We start from the raw sequence: 25,253 nt of genomic DNA on the forward strand, positions 1-25,253 counted from the left end.
GAGATAAGAAAACAAACAGTAACAGCTACAATACTAATAACAACAGTGTATGAAAGGGTGATTACATGCAAAAATGCTCACTGAGTCTGACCCAACACGACATGACCACAACCAGAGCCACTCCACAGCTCCATTTGCCACTTGCACTGCTGGAAAAAGTAACAAAATAGCAATGACCCTGCATGTGGCACCTTTTTCTTCCACCCAAAGCCACGCCCCCCCCTTCCCTTCCCGGAAGTGAGTCCCTTACTTCCACCCCACAACGATGATGTGAATGGTATAGAATAACAACCTAGACTCAGCCACACAGCTCTAGGCTCCACACCCTCTTGGCTGCTACCTCCCACTGGGGAATAGGCTAGGGAGTGAGTAAGAAGTTTGGAGGGGACACTGTAAAGAAAACTAGTAGCTTAGTGTAACTTAGCATTAGTAACTAGATGTACTGAAGCCTCAGTCTGTGAGCTGTGAATTTACACCAAGATACACTGAACTTTTACCTACTTAAGTAAAAGGAGGCCTCAGAGCCAGTTTGAGCCAGACGATAAGGAAGCAAGGAAGGTGACTACCCCTGTCAGCATAAGATGCAGCCTTAGAGGTAAGAAATGGGTTCACTTAGAGACAATGAAGAGACCCAATGAAGAACAAGACTACCTCATACCATAATATTACTATTGGACCGAACTGTCACGCGAGGGGTGGGAAACTTGGATTGTAAGGGTATAATTGCCCAAGGATTTCTTTGTTCAAGGTCCCTTTCCTGAGGCACCCAGCTCAAGCTGTATCTCATCACTGTACCGAAGAACCTAATTTGCTAGATTCGGTGTGAGACTCTGCTTGGGAAAACCTAGGGTAAAACCAAAAGGGAAAATGTCTATGTGAGTGTGTGTGTCTGGAGTCAACACAGGGTACCCATTGGTTCAGTGGAGCCATTCATCATGAACGGACTGTAAAGTCCTAGTGGTTGAAGTCTCAGATGGTATGAATGTAACTCCTTGACTGAGTGTGAGATGAGGCAAATTTCCCTAACAGACACAGATGGGACAGCTGACCTGAACTGGCCAAAGGGATATTCCATTCCATTCCATTCCATTCCATTCCATTCCATTCCATTCCATTCCATTCCATATAATGTCATGCTCAGCAATAGAATTTGAGGGAAAGGATGAGGGTTTCCTTTTTTTTTTGGGGGGTGGGGGGGAGAGGGAGGTAGCTGTTGTTCAGAGACTGGCTGAACATCAGTCTACTTCTGGAAGGTGATGAGTAATTACCTTTGCATCACTTGTTCTGGTTTTCTTTTTTTCATCTTTCTCAAACCCTGAGTTCTCTAGCTTTTGCTCCTCCTATTTTCTCCATGCCTTCTTTTTTGGTGGGGGTGGGAGTGGGATGGCATCTGAGCAAGTAGCTGTGTGGTGCCTAAGCTGCTGGTGAGGGGTAAACTACAACATTACTTTCACACACTGTTTTAGGAAATATGTAATGGTGTCAATTTTAAAAATATATATACTGTATTGGTTTTGCACGGCCTGGTTTTTGCTAGCAGGGGTGCCCACAGAGAGATGGGTCCTGTGAGAAGCTGCTGGAAGCTTCCACCATGTCCAACAGAGCCAATCCCTGATGGCTCTAAAGATGGACATGCTGCTCACCCCGCCTGGGCCAATTAGAGATGGTGATAATGCCTCTGTGATAACACATTTAAGAAGACAATCAAAATAAAATACACACAGTTTTTCTTCTAGTCAGAGAAGAGGAAGAGTTGAGAACATGTGAGGGAAACAACATGGCGATGCTAAGGTCAGTGAAGAAAGAAGGGGAGGAGATGCTCCAGGTGCTGGAGCTGAGATTCCTCTGCAGGACATGGTGATGACCATGCTGAAGCAGGCTGTCCCCCTGCAGCCCATGGAGGTCCATGGGGGATGCAGAGATCCACCTGCAGCCCGTGGGGGAGGTGCCCATGCCAGAGCAGGTGGATGCCTGGAGGAGGCTGTGATCCAGTGGAAGACGCAGTGGAGAGAGAGGGCCCTGGCTTCCAGGCTGGAGCAGCCTGTCCTTGGAGGATTGCACCCCGTGCAAAGAGAGACCCATGTTGCAGCAGTTTTGGGAGGACTATGTGCCCGTGGGGGGAATTCATGTTGCAGCAGGTGCAGTAGGACTGCTGCTTGTGAGAGTGGACCCATGCCAGAGAAGTTCACAGAGAACTGTCTCCCATGGGAGGGCCCCCATGGCCTCACAGGGGAAAGACCCCTCTCGCAGAGCAGCGGAAGAAAATCTCGGTGGTGAACTGACCAAAACTCACATTCCCTGTTTCTCTGCGCTGTTGGTGGGAAGGAGGGAGGGGCTGGGAAGAAAAATGTGTTTTAAGGGCTTATTTCACTTCTCATTATCCTCCTCTGATTCTGTTAGCAATAAATTCACTTTGCAACCTTAAGTTGAGTCTGTTTTGCCGTTGAATTTTTTTTCTCCTGGTCCTTATCTCACTCATGAACCGTTTGTAAATTTTTTCCCCCCTTCTCCACTGCCCAGCTGTAGCAGCGGACAATGAATGAATGACTCTCATGGGTGCCTTGCATTGGGCCAATGTCAAACCACAACATATACCTAAATGCAACTTTACCTACAGTCAGTTTTATCAATGCATGTTATATGCAGTACATAAATAGCCAACCATATCTGTTATCCAAATTTCATTTTTCAGTGTTCTATTACTTGAACACAAAGTTAGTTTCTATGGAGAGTTTATTGGCAGCTTGATTATTTTAAAAACTTACTTTTCAAGTTTAAAAATAACATTAATGGTAGCCTTACATTACACACAAGCCCAACCAATATATGTTATAAAATGGTGCAATGGATGCATGCATGTCTGATAGAGTGATAATAAATTTACCAAATTCTAATTGTTCACTTTTGTAAACATTTTACAAAAGCATTGCGATTTATTTGGATGGATACACAATCCTTGATGGAAGAATTATTGAGACTGAATCTGTGGCACATTAAGAATAAAGCTGACAAGATCCATTCTGCATATTCTTTTGACATGATTCCAGCAAGAGAAACAGCATGGTATAAAAAGTATACAGGAAAGATTGTTCTTACCATAACCGTCAAAATCTGGAAATTGTAAATACATGTTTATGTGGCTGAAAAAGTCAAAATCGTAATAATTGAAACCACTCAGAAATTACAGTAAGAAATGTTATGCAGTTACATGTAGCTGTCAAAACAATGCATATCTTTCCTTGTCAATTGGTAATTCTTTTCCAACAAGACAGAAAAACTTTGGCATTTGCAGGCTGTCCTGGTTTAGGGCAAATTTGGAAGAAAACCTGCAAAGGGGTTCCTCTAGAAAGCAAATTCAAGTGGCTCCTCCCCCAGATGGTTCAGGAAAAGATTTCCTTGGAGAAAAGTGGAAAAAACTCTTCATTTGACAAGCGAAGCATTCACCAGCACAAAAAAAAAAGAACAATACTAAAAAATAAAACCTCTTGCTGCTCCGAAGAGATGACAAACTCAGAAAGTCCCCTTTGTGGGCTGTAGCTCAGCTCACTCAGTCTGTTATCAGTCCCTCCGGTGCTGGAAATGCTGCAGCCCAGGCCAGGCCCTGGGGGGCCACAGGTGTGAGTTGCCAGTGCTCTTCTGGGTGTTCAGTCCAGAGCAGGTTTAAACAGTTCCAAGAAAAAGAAAAACTACAGTCTACGGAACTTCTCTGCCTCAGCTAGCTAAAACTAACTAAAAAGCAAAGGAGAGCTCTGTCCCCCTGTCTGTCCATCTGCAGACAACACAGTCCAGGAGCAGGAATGTGGAGGAGTGAGTGCAGTTTCTGAAAACTGCGCGTGTCTTCTCTCCCTCCTCCCTTCCCTCTCAGAACCAATCTTAAAGGTGCAAAACGTATTTCTGGGCTAAACAGACCAATGGGGATACAAGCATCATAAAGTCACCCCAGGACATAGGTGTTCAAAATAATTTTCAAAACTCACGACAGTCACAGCATTTTCTTTGCAAAAGGTAAACTGTACACCAAGGCTCAGAGGCTGTAAAAACTGGTTCCAAGTGGAAAAAAGTGCAAATATCCTGCACATATAGCTTAAAGAGCTGCTGGTTCAAACATCTGCTAAGAGTCTTTGTTTTCTTTTTTGCATAGTTCACACATCACTGGGAATGTGACAGGGTGTGCGATTTTTGGCAAGAGCAAAAAAAGTGATACCTGTGTAAGTTGCCATGTTAGACATGCTGGATCCATGCAGAATTCAGTTAGAAGGCTGCTACCTGATGTTATTAGACAGTGAATATTGATGTTGTTTTTGTTGAAGCAGTTCTGTTATAGCCAACAGCTTCTTAAGAACATGCTGTAGAAAAAAAAAACAAAAAAAAAAACCAAAACAACAAACAACAAAAAACCCCAGTACAACCCTACATTAGCAACTAGAAAAAACCAACACCCATCTTGCTTGAGAAGCATCTTCAGCATTAACCTACCAGACTTAGAATTAGGTCGTTTAAAATATATTTAAATCTACAGCCCCCACAGCCCCTCTCCCCAGCTCCAGTTTTACAGTCACTAAGACATAACTTCAAAAGGCAACTGTAAAACAGCAATATGCAATTTATCTGCAGCCATGGAAACTCATTAAGTCTTGCCAACTTAACCTGAGAGCTTAAAAATGAAACAGTTCTATCTGTTAAAAACAATCTGTAAACCAAAAATCTATTCTTGGGTATTTTCCCCATGTGAAAGTGCAGAACTGGGCCGAGAACATGAAAAGAAACTCTGGTAGAAAAAAAAAAAGTGATAATACAATTCACTTCTGCACAAGCAAAAGCACCCTCTAACTTTCTGAAAACCTGTTCATTAAACTTGAACAAATGCAGCTGAACATACAAAACAGGCTGAGAAATAGTATTGCTAATGCACTGTCAGGAGTTCAAGATTTTTTTCATTATAGTAGTACTGTGTTCAACTACAACAGGTTGATGCACTTATAGGTGAAAAAAAATATTCAAGAGGTTTTTTTATGGAAACACATGAGGAGAAATTACTCCTCTGAAGTAGAAATATAAGTGCATTGAGAAAACGGTGTCGCATTTATGACCCTTAAGTGCTACAGATGCAGGCCTTGTGAAAGAAATTCTCTCCCTTATCTGTAAGCAATGCATATTTAATACTGAAAACTTGCCAGTCTAGCCATCATCTTTGCTTTGTCAAGACTAGAAGTATCTGTGAATTATGAACTTGAACATTATTGATTTTTTCCTCTCATATGCCCCTGAAGAAGGAAATTGTAGTAGTTATTAAACTAGATTAATTTTTAATTGCTATAATGTAGCATTATCTCATTTTTAATTCCTTGATCTTTCTTCTGACAAAGCTAATTGAATACAAATATATTTTCACCATTCGCAAAATTGCCATAAGTGTTCCCAGTAATACCCTTATTTAAAAAAAACATTACTGCCAAAAATACATTATTTGAGTAACATCTGCTGAGATGAAATATAGATTTATCATCTATTTGGGTTTAAGTTAAGGCCTTGAAAGAGTCAGGATATAAGAAGCTCAGTCTTCAAACCATGACAATAATAAGAAATTTGATTACAAGAAGTAATTTTGAAGCAATTAAATTAAGAACTATTTTTAAAACTGCCTCTTCAACATGAGTCATTATATAGTTTGAGCTGATACTGATTAAATTTAAGGAAGACCATCTCTAAATCAAAAGGCTTTCCATAGTACGACTGCCCCTGTCCCCAAATCATTAGCATTAAAAAGGGAACAGTACTTAAATTATCTCCTGCACAGCACAGTATACTAGTCAAGCATACCAAAACATATTATTGTGCAATAAGTAGGATTGGCAACTTGAAGTTCATCATAATTAGTAGACCATAGTCAAATATATTACTTTTTGAGACAATGCATGAAGTCATGCAGATTTTTTCCTCTTGAAAATAAGTTTTCATAAAAGCTGTACACAACTTAATTATTTGGAACAGAATACTCATTTATAACATTTACTAGAGAAGTTTGCCATTATTGTTTACAAACAATAAATTAGGAAGCAGAAATGAAGTAGTGCTAGAAAGCTAAGGAAAGTAAATTTAGCTGTTTAGTTCTCAATTAGATGAGCTAGATCCTAAAACTAGAGACTGCCAGGAGACAGTAATTTCTTGAGTTTAGGCTTCCTTCCTCTAGAAACTAAAAACTTCACCAGGAAGCTAAAGGGAAAAACCCCACAAAAAAAAAAAAAAAACAAAACAAAACAACAAAAACAAAACCAAAAAAAACCCACCAAACAAAAAAACCCCACACCAAACTAATGAATGATCTCTTTCCCTGGTGGCTGAGCTTAGGGAGGAAGTTGAAAGACTAAGGAGTATTAGGGAAACTGAAAGGGAAATAGATTGGTGGAGTTCTGCCCTTCCATCCTTGAGGGAGGCCCACCAGGAGTCAGAGGACTCCCATGCCTCTCATTGTCAGGCAATAGGAGGACACCTGGTGGATGAAGGGGAGTGGAAATGGGTTATTACCTCAGGGAGGTAATAAAAATTCCTCTCAACCCCCATCACCTACCCAGGCGCCACTTCAGAATAGGGATGAGGCCCTGGATCTAGAGGGTCAGCCAGATGATGTAGAAGAAACTGATCTGCCCAGTAAGCCTCCCAGTTATGCTTCATCTGTCAGACGGATCACCACCTCTAACAGTAAAAAGAAAAGAAGAGTAGTCGTAGTGGGTGACTCCCTTCCGACGGGAACAGAGGGCCCCATATGTCGACCGGACCCATCCCACAGGGAGGTCTGCTGCCTCCCTGGGGCCCAGGTACAGGATATTACCAGGAGACTCCCTGGGCTGATTCAGCCCTCTGATTATCACCCATTGCTGATACTCCAGGCTGGAAGTGATGAGATTGAAAAGAGGAACATCAGGGCAATTAAAAGGGACTTTAGGGCACTGGGTCAAGTGGTTGATAGGGCAGGAGGACAAGTATTCTGCTCAGTCCCTTGGTGGCAGAGAAAAACGATGAAAGGAATAGAAGAACCCACATTATCAACAAGTGGCTCAAGGGTTGGTGTCATAGGCAGAATTTTGGGTTCTTTGATCATGGGGCAACTTTTATGGCACCTGGCCTGCTGGAACTGGATGGCCTCCATCTCTCTGTTAAGGACAGAAGGATTTTAGCTCATGAACTGGCAGAACTCATTGAGAGGGCTTTAAACTAGGTTCAGAGGGGGAAGGGGATGCAGCTGGGCTGTCTAGAAGTAGGCCCAAGGGTGGTAAACCTGAGTTAATGGTGAAATCAGTAGCCCAGCTGAGGTGCATGTATACTAATGCACACAGCATGGGTAACAAACAAGAAGAGCTGGAAGCCATGGTGCAACAGCAGAGCTATGATGTAGTTGCCATCACGGAAATGTGGTGGGATGATTCACATAGCTGGAGCGCTGCACTGGATGGCTACAAGCTCTTCAGAAGAGACAGGAAAGGGGGAAGAGATGGAGGGGTGGCCCTTTCTATTAGGGAGGCTTTTGATGCCATGGGTATTGAAACTAATGATGATGAAGTTGAATGCCTATGGGTAAGAATTAAGGGGAAAGCCAACAAGGCTGATATCCCACTGGGAGTCTGTTATCGTCCACCCAACCAGGAAGAAGAGGTGGACAACTTCTTCTATAAGCAGCTGGATAATGTTTCAGGATCACCAGCCCTTGTTTTTGTAGGTGACTTTAACCTACCAGAGATCTGCTGGGAACTTAATACAGCAGAAAAGAGGTAGTCCAAGAAGTTCTTAGAGTGTGTGGAGGACAACTTTTTGTCATAGCTGGTGAGTGAGCCCACCAGGGGAGGGACTATGGTAGACCTGTTGTTTGCAAATAGAGATGGGCTGGTGGAAGATGTGGTGGTTGGAGGCCGCTTGGGGAATAGTAATAACGAAATAATAGAGTTCTCAACATTTGGTGAAATCAGGAGGAACATCAATAAGACTTTTACATTAGACTTCCAGAGGGCAGACTTTGGCCTATTTAGGAGACTTATTCAGAGTTCCTTGGGAAGCAGCCCTTAAAAACAAAGGAGTCCAGGAAAGGTGGGTGTGCTTCAAAACAGAGATCTTGAGTGCACAGGAACAGACTGTCCCTGTGTGCCGAAAGATGAGTCGACAAGGTAAACGTCCAGCTTGCATGGGCAATAAGGCTTTGAAGGAACTTAGGAATAAAAAGAGGATATATAATCTTTGGGAGGAGGGTCAGGTCTCTCAGGAAGTATTTAAAGGGGTTGCTAGGGCATGTAGGAAAAAAATTAGGGAGGCAAAAGCTCAGTTTGAACTTAATTTGGCAACTTCTGTAAAGGATAATAAAAAATGTTTTTACAAATATATTAAGGGCAAAAGGAAGGGTAAGACCAACCTTTGTTCTTTACTGAACGTGGGAGGGAACTTAGTAACTGCAGATGAGGAGAAGGCAGAAGTGCTTAACACCTTCTTTGTCTCAGTCTTTCGTGGGAAGATGCTTGTCCTCAGGACAACTGTCCTCCTGGGTTGGTAGATGTTGTCAGGGAGCAGAATGGTCCACCTGTTGTAGCAATGTATCTGAACAACTTAGGCCTCAGTGTACACCAGCCATACCATCTGTAACTGTTCTTATTAGAATTTTCTCAGGGCACTGTGGAATTCATCAAGGTTACTAAGACATAAACTGTGCTAAAATAAGAACGAAGAAGCTGAGAAACCACATACCAGGATCGCAAGAACTAGATAACAGAGGACTGTAGAATACATGCATGGTAACCAGTCATGGATGCTGAGAAATGGAGGCAGAGAACAAGGGAACAAGACAAAGGCATCAATCAAGAAGTGTGATCTTAGTAGTTTGTAGAATCTATAAAAGTGTGTGTGATGTAAACAATAAACGGCTTCTGCTTGATCATATTGGTCAGTTGTTCAGAAGTCCTGGATTTCCTGCAATACCCTGTTATCCAGGAGGAGGCAGTCAGAGAACTGCTGAGCCACTTGGATGTTTATAAATCAATGGGACCAGATGGGATCCATCCCAGGGTGATGAGGGAGCTGGCAGATGAGTTTGCAAAGCCGCTCTCCATCATTTACCAACAGTCCTGGCTCACTGGTGAGGTTCCAGATAACTGGAAGCTGGCAATGTGGTGCCCATTCACAAAAAGGGTGGGAAGGAGGATCCTGGTAATTATAGGCCACTTAGCCTGACCTCAGTACCTGGTAAGGTAATGGAACAGTTTATATTGAGTGTCATCATGCAGCACTTAGAGGATGGCCAGGGTATCAGACCCAGCCAGCATAGGTTTAGGAGGGGTAGGTCATCTTTGACCAACCTGGTCTCTTTTTATGACCAGGTGACCTGCCTGGTGGATGCAGGAAAGGCTGTGGATGTTGTCTATTTGGACTTCAGCAAGGCCTTTAACATTGTCTCTCACAGCACACTCCTGAAAAAGCTGGCAGCCCATGGCTTGGACAGGTGCACTCTTTGCTGGGTTAGAAATTGGCTGGATGGCCGGGCCCAGAGAGTGGTGGTGAATGGTGCTGCATCCAGCTGGTGGCCAATCACTAGTGGTGTTCCTCAGGGATCTGTGCTGGGGTCAGTTCTGTTCAATATTTTTATTGACAACATGGATGAGGGTATTCAGTCTTTCATTAGTAAATTTGCAGATGACGCTAAGCTGGGAGAGTGTATAAATCTGTTGGAAGGTAGGAGGACTCTGAAGAGAGACCTGTAACGGTCGGATGGATGGGCAGAATCCAGTAAGATGACGTTTAATAAGTCCAAGTGCCAAGTCCTGCATTTTGACCACAATAATCCCCTGCAACGTTATAGGCTGGGGACAGTGTGGCTGGACAGTGCCGAGGCAGAAAGGGACCTGGGGGTACTGGTCAACAGCCGACTGAACATGAGCCAGCAGTGTGCCCTGGTGGCCATGAAGGCCAACAGCATCCTGGCCTGTATCAGGAATAGTGTGGCCAGCAGGACTAGGGAAGTCATTCTTCCCCTGTACTTGGCACTGGTGAGGCCGTACCTTGAGTACTGTGTCCAGTTCTGGGCCTCTCAGTTTAGGAAGGACGTTGAGATGCTTGAGTGTGTCCAGAGGAGGGCAACAAGGCTGGTGAGGGGCTTGGAACACAAGCCCTGTGAGGAATGACTGAGGGAGCTGGGGTTGTTTAGCCTGGAGAAAAGGAGACTCAGAGGTGACCTTTGTCATGGCTGCAGCTGGTCTGCAGCTGTAAAGATAAATTTGGCCATAACAGACCCCCAAACTCGTCCAGCCTAGAAGTAAACAAATCCCTGGGTAAGCAAAGATAGGATGGATTTGAACCCAAGCAGGGAACCCCAGCCAATCCCATTCAACCCTGAATGCAGACACATCATTGGCCAGAGAGCTGGGCGATGCTGAAACCCCGACCAATCAGTTGCCTAAGCATGGGAATTTTGAACTCTCTATATAAGGGGGCAGCCATAATAAATCTTTGTTGTTTGTCTCATGATCATCGGAGAGTTCTGTCTTTTCTGTCTCCAACCAACGACCCAGTGTAATAGACCTTATCACTCTCTACAACTTCCTGAAACGTGGTTGTAGTCAGGTGGGGGTTGGTCTCTTTTTCCAGGCAGCAACTGACAGAATAAGAGGACACAGTCTCAAGCTGCGCCAAGAGAAATATATGTTGGATATTAGGAAAAAAATTTTTATGAAAAGAGTGATAAAGTACTGGAATTGTCTGCCCGTGGAGGAGGTGGAGTCACCATCCTGGGATATGTTTAAAAAAAGACTGGATGTGGCACTCGGTGCCATGGTTTAGTTGAGGTGTTAGGGCATGAGTTGGACTTGATGATCTTGAAGGTCTCTTCCAACCTAGTGATTCTGTGAAAAAAAACCCCACTAAAACAAACAACACAAACCCTCAACAATCCCAAAAGAGAAAAACCAAAACAAAATAGTAAAAAAACTAACCAAAAAATCCCCAACCCACTGCTTTAAAACATCTTTGGATTTGTTGTATTCTTAGTTCATATTTTTGAGCTTCTTTTCCTTTACAACTAGCAACCTCCTGGTGAAATGTACATATTTATCACTCATACTGCTGGAGAGAAAAAATTACAAAGGAATCACGATGTTAAACAATAACTTTAGTTAGACATGCTATCTCTATGTATGATTTTGGTTAATCATTATAGTTTACCTGCATTACACCTCGCTCATTGCTAAGTGTCCGAAGTTCATCTGAATGAGCCACACACATCTCATGCAAGGCTGCCAGATAACGAGATAAGTCAGTTCTAGAGTAATCTGTAGTGTCTGGAAGCTCAGGAACATTCTTTAACAAAAATTATGAGAACAGACTTAGAATGGTGAGTAGCCAGTCATAAAAGAAATTAAATAACAGTTCCCCACACCCGCCAACAGTTGTTTTGATACTGCAAGCAAGTACCACATTTTTCTTCACAATTAAGTTTTCTGTCCATGTTATCTAATACAAATTATTTATTTCCTCCTCTCCACAATCATTTATTTTATGAAGACAATTAAATTATGGCTACACATTTCACACAGAGAGATTACTGAATATACAGCAATTCCTATTCCTAATAGGAGGGTTTGATACTGCTATGCTGTCTCTGAGCTGTCTAGAAAGATACTGAGAAAAAGAGATTCATATCATATCTTCCCCCCAAATGAGGGGATCCATCCATTAGATGTCTGTTGTTTTTTTTTTTTTTTTAATTTAAATCAGGCAATAACAACAGCAAAAACGGACACCAAAAAATCCCCAAACTATCAAGTCAGTATATCCACTAATAAAATAATGTAATGAAACCAGTAGATGAATCAGTTATTTTAAAACCCAACAATTTTCCAAGTCCTCATGTATAATCTATCATTTAAAGAAAAACAACAGTGTATCATAATATGCAGAAGTTGCCATTTAACCATAGAAAGGTGACATATAGCAATCTATCTGAATGACACACTTCAAAACAGTAATTCTTATAGATTATCAAAATAGTCCGAGATGTTTTCTAGGTCACTTTTAATGGATTAATTCAGGAATAATAAGGTAGACATATTTCTTTCATCTTCTTTTTTTCAACAAATTATTGGTTTAAACATAAACATATATACATACATGAACTCCTAACTCATTATAACTATTATACACAAAATAGTAATGGTTTCAAATTGAACTGAAACTATTATTTTCTTTTAAACTACAACATCCAGAATTCATGCAGTGTGACATTTGGTTATGTATAAGTAAAATAGAACACAATATCTTAAAAAACTTCAATTTTTTCAATCTCGGGTCAAAATCATATGACAAATTACACATAAGATTTTCTTTATTTTAAGATATTTTTAGAAGGTTGGTATTTTTGTCTGAAAGCCCTAATCCTTGGGGAGAAGCTCAAATAGATCTCATATCTACAACAGTACTTTCTAACAGGACATTTGATTGGTTTTAATTCTGTCCGACAGGACATCAATCTGCAGTTCCTAAACATGCACAAAAAAAAATATTTCAGTAACAAGAATTCAAAATTGTGAGGAAGCTGATGCATTTTTGAACTAGTTAACAAGGACTATAAAGAATTTTAACTCACAATGTTGCTATACAACTTGCAATTTCTCTTTTTAAACCACTTACCCCAAGTTCATCTAAAAACATGATCATGCGATGTTTGTTACTCTTGATGAATGGATTTACCCCCTCCATATATGGCTCCTGGTAATTTTTAAAAGTATTTATTAGAACAAATTGATACTGATTTAACAGTCATACCTGAACATATTGCAATCAGAGACAAATGACACTGTAAAACAAATGTGTCATCTTTTTCAAGTGAATTTATGATGACTGGTGTACAACCAGTCAAAAGATTACACTTTTTTCTGCACCAGATGGATTCTGAAATTGTTTATATATGCATTGTGACATGAAATGTTACATTTCTGAAATAATGAAAATAGACTTTTTTCATTGCAGCTATAAAATGAAGAAAAAACTTTCAGGGGTAACAACATCAGCAGCATCAACATCAGGACATATTTGCCCTCCTTTTTGTTCTTTCATTAATGCGTACATTCTAAGTTGTGTGTGTCAGACAAATGGTGCTATAATGACAGCCTGAAATTTCTTTCTTTCATTATGCTTAAGTCAACAGATTTTTATTGTTCAACCATGTTGTGACTTGGGAACCAGAACAGGCCAATTGTTGCCGGCATTCTTTTAGTGATGCAATAGAAAGTTTAGTAAAAGCTGAGGCTTTTAAAGGAAACTTGTAAAACTGATTTACAAAATTATGTCAATCAGTATGTAAACAAGTACAAATAAAAGGGGTGTTTCAAAATGCTGTACCAACAGAAAACACCAGTCTAAAGAATAAGTAAAGAAAAAGTGTGCGTGTATGTGTGAGCCAGAGGTTGGTAGTTGTTAATATGTTTCCAAATTAAAATACTCTATATCCAGGCTGGAAGTTTAGTCCTAATTGGTCTCAATTTGAAAGTGTATTATTACAGAATTCACAGAATGACTAGGTTGGAAGAGACCTTAAAGATCGAGTTCAATCCATGCCCTAACACCTCAACTAAACCATGGCATCGAGTGCCCTATCCAGTCTTTTCTTAAACACATCTAGGGATGGTGATTCCACCACCTCTCCAGGCAGACCATTCAAGAACTTTATCACCCTTTCTGTAAAAAACTTTTTCCTAATATCCAACCTATATTTCCCTTGAAGCAGCTAGAGACTGTGTCCTCTTGTTCTGTCAGTTGCTGCCTGGTGAAAGAGACCAACCCCCACCTGACTACAACCACCTTTCAGGAAGTTGTAGAGAGTGATAAGGTCACATCTGAGTCTCCTCTTCTCCAGGCTAAACAACCCTAGCTCCCTCAGTCCTTCCTCATAGGGCTTGTGTTCCAAGCCCCTCACCAGCCTTGTTGCCCTCCTCTGGACACACTCAAGCATCTCAACGTCCTTCCTAAACTGAGGGGCCCAGAAATGGACACAATATTCAAGGTACGGCCTCACCAGTACCAAGTACAGGGGAAGGATGACCTCCCTGTTCCTGCTGGCCACACTATTCCTGATACAGGCCAGGATGCCGTTGGCCTTCTTGGCCACCAGGGCACACTGCTGGCTCATGTTCAGTCGGCTGTTGACCAGTACCTCCAGGTCCTTTTCCACTTGAGCACTGTCCAGCTTATAACGTTGCAGGGGATTATTGTGGTCAAAATGCAGGACTCGGCACTTGGATTTATTAAACTTCATCCTGTTAGACACTGCCCATCCATTCAACCCTTCCAAGTCTCTCTGCAGAGCCCTCCTACCCTCCAACAGATCGATACACGATCCTAGCTTGGTGTCATCCACAAACTTACTAATGAAAGACTCAATCCCCTCATCCATGTCATCAATAAAGATATAAAACAGAACTGGTCCCAGCACAGACCCCTGAGGGACACCACTAGTGACTGGCTGCTAGCTGGATGCAACCCTGTTCACCACCACTCTCTGGGCCTGGCCTTATAGTATATAAAAGAACATGGATGTGGAATGTATTTCAAGGTTCTGTACAGAGACATATCAATATTACTGAAAGATGTCTCCCCATTATGACATGAAATAATGAATGGAAATGCAAAAATACTCCCATCATCTCCTTCAGGCAAATGATTCATACTTCTTGAATAGATTCTTTGTAATCATAGTGTCATGGTTTGACACTGGCGCAATGCCAGCACCCCCATGAAAATGCACCTTCCCTAAATAAATGCTGTGAGATGTTATCAGGGACAGAGCAGAGCAGGCCCAAGCTCAATAACAAAGGAAAAAAACTTTATTAAACTACTACTAATACAGAAAACACATAAACTAAATCCAGGATGAAGACCTTTTAAAACCACCCCTCCTCCTCCCAATTCCAAACACACCCAGCCATGAAAACATCACCCGGGATTCTTGATCAAATTACCACCCTTCAGGTAATCTATGCTTAAACTATCAAGGGAGAGAGAAGTCTCTCTTGCACCACAGGCCCCCCAGGAAACACAGCTGCCCCCCTGTGTTTCCCTGTCACACATGGCAACCGCCCGGAAGAAAAATCTGCCAGTGTGACACTCTCCTTTCCATGTCACAGTGCTCTCACCACCGTGCATGGACAGACTGCTCGTAGGGCTCCTTTAAGGATGCTTTGCCATGGACCCAAAGATACAACAGTTCAGTTTCTCATCCTGGGACTACAGTCCCCCCCATTTTCCCCTGGGGCCGAGGGGTCCAAAAACAGGACTCATCTTCTTCCCGAAGACCGAGGGTATCACCATTCCCTCTTCAGCTCTCTTCGTTTCTCGCCATTCTTGTGCTGTTCGAAGCTGAAACAGGTCTCCCTGGGTCACCACTGCATCCCCCTAAAATGCAGTCTCTATTGCAGGAGATTTTGGTCCAGTCCATGGCTAACAAGAAAAGTCCAGCTAAAAGCTACTTCTTCATCTCCTCCCACCTAAATATTCCTTCTTCTAACATCTCAGGTCCCGGACTATCTCTCTTCCACTACAAATCAAGGAGGAGTAATACTTTCAAAAAGCCCTCATTCCCTCAAAAGGGTTAAAAGTTCAGACTCCCTGGACAGCCGATATCTCAGTCCGGCATTCCGCCTCCCACGCTGGGCATTTCCCCCCCCCTTCTCCTTCTCCTCTGCCGGCAGATTTCCAGGTGCCGCCAGGCTCTCCGTCTCTTTTTCCCACATGGGGGGGGCAAAGGCATCTCCGCTTCTCTCCACCCTTCCGTCCACAGGAGCTGGCTGGGTTCCAGACCCTCAGCCCCCTCGGCCTACCTGGACAAGGCCGCGTGGCTTCCCCTCCCCCACCCAGCCTAAGGCTGGGCAGGGGGGGAGTCTGCACTCTCTGACGACCGGAACCAAAGAGAGAGTTCTCCTGGGAGTTCTTGCTTTTAACCCCCTGTGTTCTCAGAGGCGTGTCCATACTTTCAGTGGTCACTCCAGGTGCCAATATCCAAACCTGACCACTGATTGGTTTGACCCAACTTCCTGGAAAAAATTCACTTCCATGTCAAACCACGACACATAGTTTTCTACTCTAGCATTTCTCAATTGTCTTTTTGATATGGATATTCCTAAAGAAAATTTACTCATTTTATCATCACATAGATGTTTTCTTTGTGGAGGGATGGCTGCCTGCCTGCCTCTCCTCTCCCACTTTTCCAACTCCAGCACTCATCTTTTTGACTAGGGGAAGTCAGTAGACATGGTGGTTTTGGATTTTAGCAAAGCTTTTGATACTGTCTCTCACAGTGCCTTTCTGGATAAAATGTCCAGCACACAGCTAGAAAAGTCCATAATACATTAGATGAGCAATTGGCTAATGGGCCAGGCTCAAAGGATCATAGTAAATGGGGTTATTGTGAAATCAGGCTGGCAGCCAGTCATCAGTGAGGTTCCCCAGGGCTCAGTTTTAGGGACAGTGGTCTTTAATGTTTTTATAAATGATCTGGACATAGGAATCAAACATACATTAAGTTTGCTGATGATAAAGTAGGAAGAGTTGTGGACTCCATCAAGGGTAGAGAGGCCTTACAGAGTCATCTGGATAGACTAGAGAGCTGAGCAATCACCAAGCATATGAAATTTAACAAGGGCAGGTGCTGGATTCTGCACCTGGGATGGGGTAATCTTTGCTATACATACAAATCGGGAGACAAAAGGTTGGAGAGCAGTCCCACAGAAAGGGACCTGGGGTCCTGGTTGATGGCAAGTTGAATATGAATCAGCAGTGCCCTGGAAGCCAGGAGGGCCAACTGTGTCCTGGGGTGCATCAGGCAGAGCATCGCCAGCTGGTCAAGGGAGGTGATTGTCCTGCTCTGCTCTGGTATGGTCTCACCTCAAGCACTGTATGCAGTTTTGGGTGCCTCAATATAAAAAGGACATCAAACTATTAGAGTATGTCCAGAAGAGGGTAACCAAGACATTGAAAGATCTTGAAGGCAAGAGCAGCTGAGGTCACTTGGTTTGTTCAGCTTAGAAAAGGCTGAGGAGTGAGCTCATCATAGTCTACAGCTTCCTCAAGGGGGCAGTGAGATGCTGATCTCTTCTCTCTGGTGACTAACAATAGGACATGAGAAAATGGAATGAAGCTGCGTCACAGGTAGTTCAGACTGGACTTCAGGAAAAGATTCTTAACTGAGAGGGTGGTCAGTCACTGGTACAGCCTCACCAAGGAAGCAGTCACTGCACCAAGCCTATCACTTCAAGGACAATATGGGTGATACCCTTAGTCATATGATTTACTTTTAGGTAGTCCTGCAGGGAGCATGGAGTTGGACTTGATGATCATTATGGATCCCTTCCAACTTGAGAGATTCTATGATTCTATGAATACTAGAGTATGACTACTACCCTTTTTGGCATCAACAGACAGAAAAAGAGAGTTCACATACTTCCACTGTTGTATTTGAAATTAATGTCTGAGTTTATCTGATCTCATAGCATAAAAATATGGTTATATCACTCTATAATGCCTACTAGCATGGCCATTAATTTATCAGTTATTTTAACATGTCACTGCTGTTGTTCATACTTCCAGATTGAAAATCATTATGGTAAGTACCAAATCATTCACATAAGTTTCTAGATGACTCATTCTGAAATTATTGACTCCTCTTTCCAAATCAGCCATACTTTATGATACTGCTCTAGGTTAAATCAATACCCTGTTGAGCTCCAACTAAAGAGGAGAGAAAAAAAAATGGCAGGAATAAAGCCTCCTTGCTGATAAGACACCCAGGTCACACATCAAGATTTGCATAAGAATAATACAGACAAAATCTGTTTCTGTTAACATGAACACGGCAATCTTCTAGACTGTTCTGTGTAAAATTATATTCACCTTAGCTCCAAATTCAACCAGATTTGCTAAATTCTGCACAGACTTGGCAACCAGTGTCAGCGTTCTTGCAGCAGTAGGCGAAGGAGAATCTGATAGGAATAGAAAGTAGAAAGTTACTGACCATTTAATTTAAAACCTCTGGTAATCAAAAGAAAATTCTCTTTCCCAATTTGTTATCGTGGAATTCAATACTTTAAATGCTGTAAGAGAACTGCATGTGAAAAATTTCTCATGATCAAGTAAACTTTTGGTGTTTTAGTAATTATGTCGACAATAAACATCAATATGCATATCTGACTGTCTTAATTTATGACAATCTATAGGGCAGAGACTCCAAAGTGAATTACCTTCCCTTAGTTTTAACCACTCCGCTTTCATCAATAAGGAGAGACGAGTAGAAAAAGATATAGGTGAAAAAATAACAGTTTACTAAAAATAAAACAGCAACAACGAAGATAACAGCAATAACCACTAGATACAAAGGTGCTGAGTCACATGGTCCCCCCAGGAACAGAGAAAACAAGGTTGCAGAGAAGCCTCCTCCTCCTAAGATGGCGACCACCGTGGCAGCCCATTGGCCCAGGGGACAAAGACAAGATGGCAGAGAAACTCCCCTTCTCCCAAGATGGTGGCCACTGTAGCAGTCCACGTGGCCCAAAGGACAAAGAGAAGATGGCAGAGAAACCACCTACTGCAGACCACACAGTCGAGAGAGAGAACAAAGGAAAACAACACAGCAACCAAGCCTCTGCAGTTCCAGAACACTCCCTGCCCCCAAAACAACAACCAGCAGGGAACAGGGACAAAACAAAACCCAGATAAAACTATTTTTGTCCAAAAGGCTCTGATGCTGCCAAAATACTGAAAGAAAATTCCCAACATCTGCAGGTCCGATCCCTCCTCAGCATGGTGCATCTTGGAGAGCAGGTCCAACCCCTCCTTGGCACAGGGCAGGCAGCAGCAGTGAAGGTACTGTGAAATTCTCCAAAGCCCAGGATGAGCATAGGTGTTGCATTGCTCTGGGGAATGTTTTTTCCCCCCCCAGAGACCCCTGTAGCTGCAACCATGTTAGTTTAACGCTTCCTTCCTTTCTGGACCCAATTGGCTGGGAGCCAACTATCTCTTCCTGGACAGGAGTCTAGATAATGCCCTGCTCCTCCATTGTTTGCCCTCTTGCCCGCTCTTGCCCGCTCTCTTCTCTCTTTCCCCCTTCCTCCTATGGAATAAACGTCTTGGACCACATCAGGGGTAAGAGCCTCTTTTGGAATCTTTTGCCTTAACCCTGTAATATTTTCCCCCAAAGCTCTCTCAAATCTGGGCTAGCCTTGTAACTCCAGAGGGCTGCAGGGAAAGTATTAACACATAAGAGCTCCTGCCTCGTGATGCCTCACAGGAGTTAACAAGCGTCAGACTAACAACCCAACAAGCAGCAAAGGTGTTGCAAAATCTGCTCCAAAACAGCTTCAGATTGTGAAATGCAGCTTCTCAGGTTGCCCCATTATAGCAAGGAAGTATGTTAGAAAATTTGCTCCAAAAGAAAAAGAGCCCCCTTTGTTTGTTTTGGTTTTTTTAATTAAAAGCTCTAACAACCCTATATAAAGTCCATAAACTTACCTTAGTGAAAGTCAAGAATATTATCTGGACTTCTTAACAGGACTAACACTTACAGACAAGCTTAAAAGGGATTACACAAATTTATGGATAACAATTTACTGCTAAAGACACAGTGGTCTCAATGCAGTCCCCAAATTAGAAAATAATATAATCTGAAGATTATAAAAATAATAAAGAAATTATAGGAAAGATGTGTGCTAATGTCTTTACAAACAATCCCATGGGTGAAGGTATGGGTGTTAATGTCTTTGAAATGGGTCTTAATGTCTCTACCAACTTCAAGCCACAGATTTGTTACAGAACCCAGACAGTTTGACTCCTGAAACAGACAAGTGGGTCTGCACAAGCCTGAGTTTCTGAACTTCGGGGGAAAATGACAGGTTCAAGGGGAAATATGTAATAGGCGGTTCACGAAGGCTGTACTTTCCTAGTACCCCAGCCAATGGGGAAAGGAAGAGGGCAACATGCAGCTGGGAGTTTGGGATAAAAGGAGGCTGAGTCCTCTAAAACATCAAGAGAGAAAACCCCATGGGCATGAGCCCCAGTGGACTCTCTCCCTTTATTTGAATGAAGTTGCAGAACCCCTCTGTCTCCTTTATGGACACTGGCTTTTCATAGTGTGATTTTCCATACAAGATGGGAGCTCTTGTCCGGGAACCTTCCAACATCTGGGACCAGCACATGGCAAGAAGAGCTGGAGGCGCACCTCACACGCTTTTTAGGTGACCAGCTCCCTTTAACACTGGCCAGCACTGGGCAATTGATTGGGTTCCTGAAACTGTCCAGGAGACAGATGAGAGGCTGACCAGGGGGGTCCGTGAAGAGCCCACAGAAAAGGAGCATTGGAAATCTCACTGGTGAGTACAATGGAAATTTTAGGGAGTAAAACATGGCAGGATGCCCAGAAGGAGTTGTAAAGGAAAGTCGAGAACGGGTCTCGACTATAGGGATGACAATCCCGAAATATCTCCAAAGTGTCCTTTGGGAGAATGTTGAGATGGTTTGCACATTCTCCCAGAGGTAGTTAAGGACATGGACGCCCAGAGGGGGAGTAGGAATGTGCCCCCTGTTGACGGAGTAAAAAAGTTACCCTTTGTCTCCTTAAAAAGGACAAAAGCCCAGAAGTTTCTCTCCTCAATTTGGTTAAAAAACACCTCATAGGACCTTGGAGACTTCACCTCAAACTTAAGGATAGCCAATTGGACAGAAGCCAAAAAGTCCCACCTAAGCAATTCACTTGAAAAAGAAGAGAACAAAATAAGTAAATAGCTTTTGTGAAGTGTTTTAGCAGGAGCAAGAACCTCTTGCCCTGGCTTGGTTTTTCTCTGTAAAGAGCTTTGTTATTTTGCCTTTTATTAAAACCTCTTTGTTTCCAACACTGTCACAGGAGCCATCCTGCTACTTTTATGCCACCTGAGGTAGCTGAGCTAGCTAGGGTATAATGCTTATCTCTGAGAGCTTATGAGACCTGGCTCAAAGAGACCAAGTATTGTTTAGTGCCTGTACAGGTGATTTCTCATATTGAGGGACATCGTTCAGGATATTTTTGATTGGCCCTCGATCAAAATAGGACATTTTTTCCTTGGTCTGGTGTTTTGGGGAGCAGGTCTGCAACTGGGGTTTTTGTGGCGCCTAAGAAAAAAGCACCCAGGTTACGGAGGATCTGAGGCCATCAGAGGGGGTCTCAGATCGAAAGCCTCAAGCCAGTGAGAAGGGCCTGAAACCGGGATGGGCTGGAGAACGTGCTGCAAAGTCCTAAGGAACTCTTCAGAGAGAGACCTGCGATTGGCTGAGCCAAGGCTGAGACACCGCTGCGTTTCCAGACCCGGGGAGGAGACAAAGGACGACAGCTTCTCTGAAAACTGTCATTTGGTGAGTAAGAAAGAATGGGAAACAAGCTGTCTGTAGCTGAGCAGGATCTTTTTTTTTTTTTTTAAACTACAAATTAGAAATTCAAGATGTAAAATTTGAGAAGAAACAGCTTTAAAAACTCATTAGATGGGTTTTCACAGAATTCCCGACTCTAAATACATCTGAGATGCTTACCCTAAAGATCTGGGATACTGTGGGACTTAGATTATACAGTATGGAAAAGAATAAGAAGTCCAGCTTAAAGAGGTGCTAGCTAATGCCATCACAACTGCACAGGAAAACACCCTAAAGCAGCAGGAAAAAGCTGTAGAAATTCAAACACAAACCCTAGCAGAGGCTTTAACAGCATTTAAAGGGGCAATTGAAAACCAACAGACTCCAAAGGATACATGTTATTCGTGTGGCCAGAGAGGACATTTTAAGCAAGAGTGTCCTAAACTACAAAGGAGACCACCTCCAAAAAACAGTGGATACAGAGGTCCCTGTCAAAATACAGTTTTCACCCAGACAGGGTTGTCCATGCCATCTTCTGGGAAACTTGCAGCCGAGCACGATTCAGTGGCGTGCGAGGACAGAAGAACCACTGTACCACAGGCCAGAAACCACCACAGGCTAGGAAGCACAAAACTGCAGCAGATCTTTGCAGGACTACTGAGCACAATGTCCCCAGGTATGAGATTGGAGCTGTCTACAGGCCAACCAGTAATGCTAAAAAATCACATTCCTCACACAATTAGACAGAACAGAGCAGATGACCCAAACTAACCAAAGAGATATTCCATAACATATAAAGCCATGCTCAGCAATAAAAGTGAAAAGAGGGAGGTTTTATGGGTGTCAGCCATTTTTTGTTCAGGAATTGGCTGGGCATCAGTCTACACATGGGAGGTAATATGATTGCCTTTGCATCACTTGTTTAGATCCATTACATTTATCCTTTACTTATTAAACATTTATATATTTTGGTTTATCTTGACCCCCAATTTTTCTTTTTTTTATTCTTTCTTTCCTCTTCCCCCATCCTACTGAGGGTGAAGAGGAAAGTGAGCAAGTGACTGTGATGCTTTATCTGTCAAACAGGGTTAACCCACAACAGTTTTCTTTATGAAAGACTTTAACATTCACTTTCTTTTTTTTTTTTTTTTTTACTTTAAAACAAGACATTGAGAATAAACAGTGTCTAATCTTTAAGCGTGAGAACTGTATGCTGGCTGCCTTGGGGAGAAAGTCAATTAATTGATATGATTAACATGATTTCACACAGTGTTCAAATCACTTAATATTTTCCTAAATTAGGCACTAAAATAAGTTTATGCCTATTATTACATAAAGTATTAATTCAGTCTGAAGCATAGTCACCTGAGATGATATTAAACATCCTTGGGTTCAGGATAGCAGGACAAATCAGTCGAAGAAAAACAAAGCCACTGAAATGGGAAAAAAAAGAAATTTTATTTTGTTCAATATTAAATCGATCATAAAATTAATGTAAAATTATGTAGTCTTTAGGCATTTAAGTCAGTGTGGAAATCTTTGTGAGATGACAACCAGCCTGTGCTCCATGTTTATTAATTAAAAATGTCTTGTTATGATTTCAGCTATGACAAAAACCAAAATAAAACCAGACATATTGATTTCCCAATTAAGGTAAAATTCCGAAACTACCTGGGAAAAGCTTAACTGTAAAGCCATACTGAAGTCTGCAGTCTAAGACCACATTGCCTTTAAAAAGGAGGAGCACTTAAACTCCTGCCTCCTACAAGTGTTGCACTGTCTACTACCACAAGTAATTCATCCTTCAGCCACTCATTTCCCCAAGCCAACATAAGGAGAGCAAGAGTGCACAGTAACAATGGAACCTCTCTTTTGGCAGCAACATGGCCTTAGTTCAGCTTGAACCAATCCATCTCCTAATAACAGTATGTCAGTATCCTAGAAGAGTAATACTGGATCAGCTACCTTCCTCACAGAAGTAACTGCTGCCACCCAGACAATCTAGAAAGCTAAGGAAAAGTACTCAGCTTGACTGCAGAACTAGGAACTTATTAAACAGAAACCTAAATAGTTGTGTTGTTTTTGCACAGTCTGGTTCTTGTTAGCAGGGGCACCACAGAGGTGGCTTCTGTGAGAAGCTGCTTGAAGCTTCTACCATGTCCGGCAGAGCCAATCCCTGATGGCTCCAAAGATAGACATGCTGCTGGCCAAGGCTGGGCCAATCAGAGGTGGTGGTGATGCCACTGTGATAACATATTTAAGAAGAAATCTAAACAAACTTTGTGGTGCAGTTTTAATTCTAGCTGAGAAGAGGAGGAGGTGAGAACATGTGAGAAGAACAACTCTGCAGACACCAAGGTCATTGAAGAAGGAGGGGGAGGAGATGCCCCAGGTGCTGGAGCCAAAATTCCTCTGCAGGCCATGGTGAGGACCATGGTGAAGCAGGCTGTCCCCCTGCAGCCCACAGGGATCCACGGAGGATGCAGAGATCCACCTGTAGCCCGTGGGGGAGGAGCCCACACCAGAGCAGGTGGATGCCTGGGGGAGGCTGTCATCTAGTGGGAGATCCGTGGAGAGAGGGGTCCTATTCCCAGGCTGGAGCTGCCTGTCCTTGAAGGACTGCACCCTGTGGAAGAGTGACCCACACTGCAGCAGTTTGAGGCGTACTGCTGTCCGTGGGATGTACTCATGTTGCAGTAGTTTTGGGAGGACTGTTACTCATGAGATGGAGCCATGTTGGAGAAGTTCGTGGAGAACTGTCTCCTGTTGAAGGGACCCCACGGTGCAGCAGGGGAATGACTCATCTCCCTGAGCAGTCAGAGAAAGCACAGGTGATAAACTGCCCAAACCCCCACTCCCTGCCTCCCTGTGTTGTCAGTGGGAAGGAGGGAGGGGTTGGAGGGGAAGGAAAGATGTTTTCAAGGGCTTATTTTACTTCTCATTATCCTGCTCTGATTTTGTTAGTAATAAATTCACTTTATATCTCTAAGTTGAGCCTGTTTTGCCCTTGATGGTAATTGATGAGTGTCTTCACATGGTCCTTATCTCAACTCATTAACCCCTCACAATATTTTCTCTCCTCTGTCCAGTTGCAGGGGAGGGTGAGTGAGCAGCTTTCATGGGTGCCCGGTGTCCGGCCAGTGCCAAACCACGGCAATTGTCCTTCAGTTTAGCATGAGAAAAATCTAACTTTCCATTGACAGCTAAAGTAAAATAAAATAAAATAAAATAAAATAAAATAAAATAAAATAAAATAAAATAAAATAAAACATCCATTTCAGGTTAACCATAATTCTGGAAGGCTGCTATAAAATGAAGCAACATATGGACCAACTAAAGCAATCTAACTGTCCTTGGAGGACTAAAGCAGCCTGTCCTTGGAGGATTGCACCCCGTGCAAAGAGAGACCCATGTTGCAGCAGTTTTGGGAGGACTATGTGCCCGTGGGGGGAATTCATGTTGCAGCAGGTGCAGTAGGACTGCTGCTTGTGAGAGTGGACCCATGCCAGAGAAGTTCACAGAGAACTGTCTCCCATGGGAGGGCCCCCATGGCCTCACAGGGGAAAGACCCCTCTCGCAGAGCAAAGGAAGAAAATCTCGGTGATGAACTGACCAAAACTCACATTCCCTGTTTCTCTGCGCTGTTGGTGGGAAGGAGGGAGGGGCTGGGAGGAAAAATGCATTTTAAGGGCTTATTTTACTTCTCATTATCCTCCTCTGATTCTGTTAGTAATAAATTCACTTTGCAACCTTAAGTTGAGCCTTTTCTGCCCTTGAAATGTTTTCTCCCAGTCCTTATCTCAACTCATGAACCCTTTGTTCATTTTTTTTCTCTCCTCTGCCCAGCTGTGGAAGGGGAGGGT

At 42.8% G+C, this 25,253-nt stretch overlaps 1 protein-coding gene across 1 annotated transcript in view; it reads right to left on the reverse strand.

The window, feature by feature from the left end:
* Positions 1–2,888: 2,888 nt before the first annotated feature.
* The window catches only part of LOC128802364 (ras GTPase-activating protein 1-like), a 160,886-nt gene continuing 138,521 nt past the window's right edge, over positions 2,889–25,253 (reverse strand). Inside the window, exons 21-25 of the mRNA XM_053968686.1 lie at positions 22,756–22,823; positions 17,911–17,999; positions 12,658–12,735; positions 11,194–11,328; positions 2,889–4,346 (exon numbers count right to left, since the gene is read on the reverse strand). Of these exons, the coding sequence (XP_053824661.1) occupies positions 4,263–4,346; positions 11,194–11,328; positions 12,658–12,735; positions 17,911–17,999; positions 22,756–22,823 (454 nt within the window). The 3' untranslated portion in view covers positions 2,889–4,262. The remainder of the gene's footprint in view (positions 4,347–11,193; positions 11,329–12,657; positions 12,736–17,910; positions 18,000–22,755; positions 22,824–25,253) is intronic.

This window comes from Vidua chalybeata, chromosome W (genome assembly GCF_026979565.1).
Source record: "Vidua chalybeata isolate OUT-0048 chromosome W, bVidCha1 merged haplotype, whole genome shotgun sequence".
Lineage (NCBI taxonomy): Eukaryota > Metazoa > Chordata > Aves > Passeriformes > Viduidae > Vidua > Vidua chalybeata.